A 3,572-nucleotide genomic window follows, 5' to 3' on the forward strand; every position below is an offset into this window, starting at 1 on the left:
AATATAATAAATAAGAATAGAGATAAGGACCGAGAAATAACTCATCATCGTAGAAGTATAACACATTTTAAGCATTCATATAGAGTTTCTCATTCACAAGAAATTTGTTAGGAGGCTAATTGAAGAAAATCAAACCATAGCAACATATTGTGGAGTCAAAAAGAAAGTCAAATATTAAGATTGAGTTAAAGAATATATTATGTTGTAAAACCACTCGCAAAGAGATAAATATTTATCAATTTTTTTTTTACGATTGAGACTGAAACATAATTTTTATTTATTTATTTTCATGGTTAATGAGTTTCGCTAATAATTTTCTGGTTATAGAGATCTAGCGAATCATCATATAAGTCTTGACCGCATCCATATATTAGAGCTTTGGAAAAGATGGAGGGAAATATGAGATTTATCTAGAAATATTTGTAAACTATTTTCAATACTAAATTTTCGTTTTGAATGTCTGAATATGGTCTCTACACAAACCTCATGTGTGTAAGGCTATCTCCAATATATATTTTATTTTTTACTCTATAATAGAGTATAGTTTTTTTCAATGTATCAATCTATTTTATAGAGTTAGTTTAAAAAAGTAATGTTGCATATGGAGTAATCCTACCATTTACTCTATTTTAGAGTAAGATATAGAGTAGAGTTAGAGCAAATGCTACTCTATAACAGACTACTGACTTTAAAATAGAGTGGAGTTGGAGATGCTCTAATAATCTAACAATTTATCACAAAATAATAAAATCCAAAACAGCAAAACTTTGAGGGATTTAATTACTTCAATCAAATTTTTTTTTGATATGTTTTGTTTATTTTATTTTGCATCCAAACATTAAGAACCACATATATAAAGAAACACATATTAAATATTTATTTTAAAAAATCATATTAAAAAATTCAATTCAAAAATATATTTGTAAATTTAAGATATATCATAATTAATAAAAATAAAATTAAATATATCTCGAGCCTATTTCTAATATATATATATGTTTATTGAATTTGGAAAACTATACATTGAATTTGGAAAACTATACATCAAAAGTGCACATCTAAAAAAGGTACGCACGTACACACAAATACCAGTCATAAGCTCAAAGGCCTATAAAAGAGGTTGCCTCCTTCCCCATACCCAAACACTCTTCTTCTTCAACTCTTTAACATAACAGAGAGAGAACCAAAAAAAAAAAATCCAAACTTTCTCAAAATCTACTTCTTCTAAATCCAACCCATTTCTTTTCTTGGAACTCGATTTCGGACAAACCCATTTCACTGTTTTCTCCAAAAAGACTTCATTTAACATTTGTCAGACTAAACAATGAAGAGAGTTAGAGGTTTCAAAATTGGACACAGATTTGTCAAAATCTTCAAATGGATGATTCTGCCAAGAAGAATCCAATCAGGGAAACGTCAATGCCCGAACCGAATCACTAACCCGGTTTCCGGAATCAAGTCATTAGCACGGTGTCTAAGCCTTGGAGCTAAGAGATTATGTGGTGGTGCTGGTGGTAAGAAGAATCCGAGTCAGAGTCAGATCCGATTGGGTAAGGATCCGAAAACTTCGAACCGTGTTGTTCCGAGAGGACATTTGGTGGTCCACGTCGGCGAATCAGACTGTGACACGAGGCGTGTCGTGGTGCCGGTGATTTACTTTAATCATCCATTGTTCGGAGAGTTGTTGGAGCAAGCGGAACGGGTTCATGGGTTTGATCAACCGGGTCGGATCACGATTCCGTGTCGGGTTTCGGATTTTGAGAAGGTTCAGATGAGGATCGCCGCATGGGATCATTGCCGCCGGAAGAGAGTTTTTTAAGAGGAAAAAAAAAGAATATATTAGAAAATAGTCAAAAATCAAAAATGATTATTAAAAAATAGAGAAATTGTGGATATTAGTTTTTCCTTATGTTATACGATATACTGATTCACAATTTCAAAGAATTATTTGTATCAATTTTTTTTCATACTTGCTAGAATATACTTAAAATTTATAATACCATTGTGTGTGCAATTTTAAAATTCAGTATAAAATTGAATTGACGTAATAGTAAGGTGTTCTGTTAGTGAAATTACTTTTTTTTTTCCTATATCCAAAGGAGAGTAATAATGATTCAGAAACATTTTTATTTACCAAAAAAAAAAGATAATGTATAAAGTATTTAAACCAATTCTACAGAAAAATAATTAACAACTTTATTATATAGCTTATTATATTTGGCTTTTAAAATTAAATACACCAAAATCTATATTTATATATATATATATTTTTTTTGCTAATTCAACGTATTTTTACAGCCCTATATAGAAAACTACGAACCCTTCACGCCAGTCAAAATAGACTGGCTCTGCTCCGTGAAAATCCAATGGGATCCTGACCCTTACAGATCTGATCCCAAAATATTTCCACATTTTTCAACAACTTAGTTTGGTTCATGACCAATCTTATAAAAGATAAAACCAATCTTAAACCTAAAATTCTTAAAAAGAAAAAACGTTTTGATTTAATCGAATCTGAAACAAAATCGTACAAATTCACAAAGTAACATGCATTATATCTTGTTGATCTTTTGAAGAAACTGATCTATGTTCCTGGTTAGATTAAGATGAGGGTATTGAACTTGAGATTTTAGAAGATTTTAGGGTATTTTAAAAATAACTTGTTACTCAATTGATGATTTTTAAAAATATTTTAAAATTTTATGTTATTCAACTTGAAATTTATGTAAAACCATTTAATATAATTTACAAAATCACAAGCTAATATTATTTTCCTTAAAATTAAAAGACAAACAATTTCACCAAATAATCTAAAAATTCACTCAAATATCTCAAAAATCTAAAATGTACAAAATCTCACAAAAATCCTATCAAATCTGTGTTTCAATACCTCTAAAAGAGATTGTAGTGGAGTGAATGTTATCTTTTATGATATGATTTGATATAAGAAACAAGTTGATATCACATGTTACATGACATTAAAATATTTGAAAAAATGTAATGTTGTATAGATTGAAATTCAACTACCGTATATAGTTCATATGATAATCACATATTCAAATAATTAATGAGATTAATACTGTTTAATATTGTTTAAATATGTGAATATACTGATCATTATGCCTGTTTAATATTGTTTGTCTTTTCACTATGCTGTCAGTATAAAACAACATGCTCCTAGCTAGCCCCTAGCCTAAAATATTGCAAATAGTTGATGAAAAAGACAAAGCTATTACATTTTTTTTTTCATTTAAAAGATAATTCTGATTAATAGTATAAATTACATAGCCAAGAAATTGTGAAAATTTAAAATATGAAATCCACTTAGCTAAAAAAACACTTGCTTTATAACTTTTGTTTACTTTTAGTAACTATCATCACAGTGAATTTGTTAAGATAACCATAAAGGAATAATAATCAAACAACATGAGTAATAAGGCAATTTCTTGAGACCCTATTCTAGGTAGCGTATGTGCAACTTGATTAAATAATGCCATGAAGTGTTGAAGTAGTCCATTCTCATTGAAGATCATAAACATAGCATCTCCAATCTCCATAGTTCATACTGACAT

At 29.0% G+C, this 3,572-nt stretch overlaps 1 protein-coding gene across 1 annotated transcript; it reads left to right on the top strand.

Moving 5' to 3' along the window:
• LOC104717582 (auxin-responsive protein SAUR36-like) lies at nt 1,163–2,039 on the top strand. The gene has a single exon (XM_010435178.1). The coding sequence runs from the start codon at nt 1,325–1,327 to the stop codon at nt 1,817–1,819; it is 495 nt and encodes a 164-aa protein (XP_010433480.1). The 5' UTR covers nt 1,163–1,324; the 3' UTR covers nt 1,820–2,039.

Source organism: Camelina sativa, chromosome 2, assembly GCF_000633955.1.
Source record: "Camelina sativa cultivar DH55 chromosome 2, Cs, whole genome shotgun sequence".
In the NCBI taxonomy this organism is placed as follows: domain Eukaryota; kingdom Viridiplantae; phylum Streptophyta; class Magnoliopsida; order Brassicales; family Brassicaceae; genus Camelina; species Camelina sativa.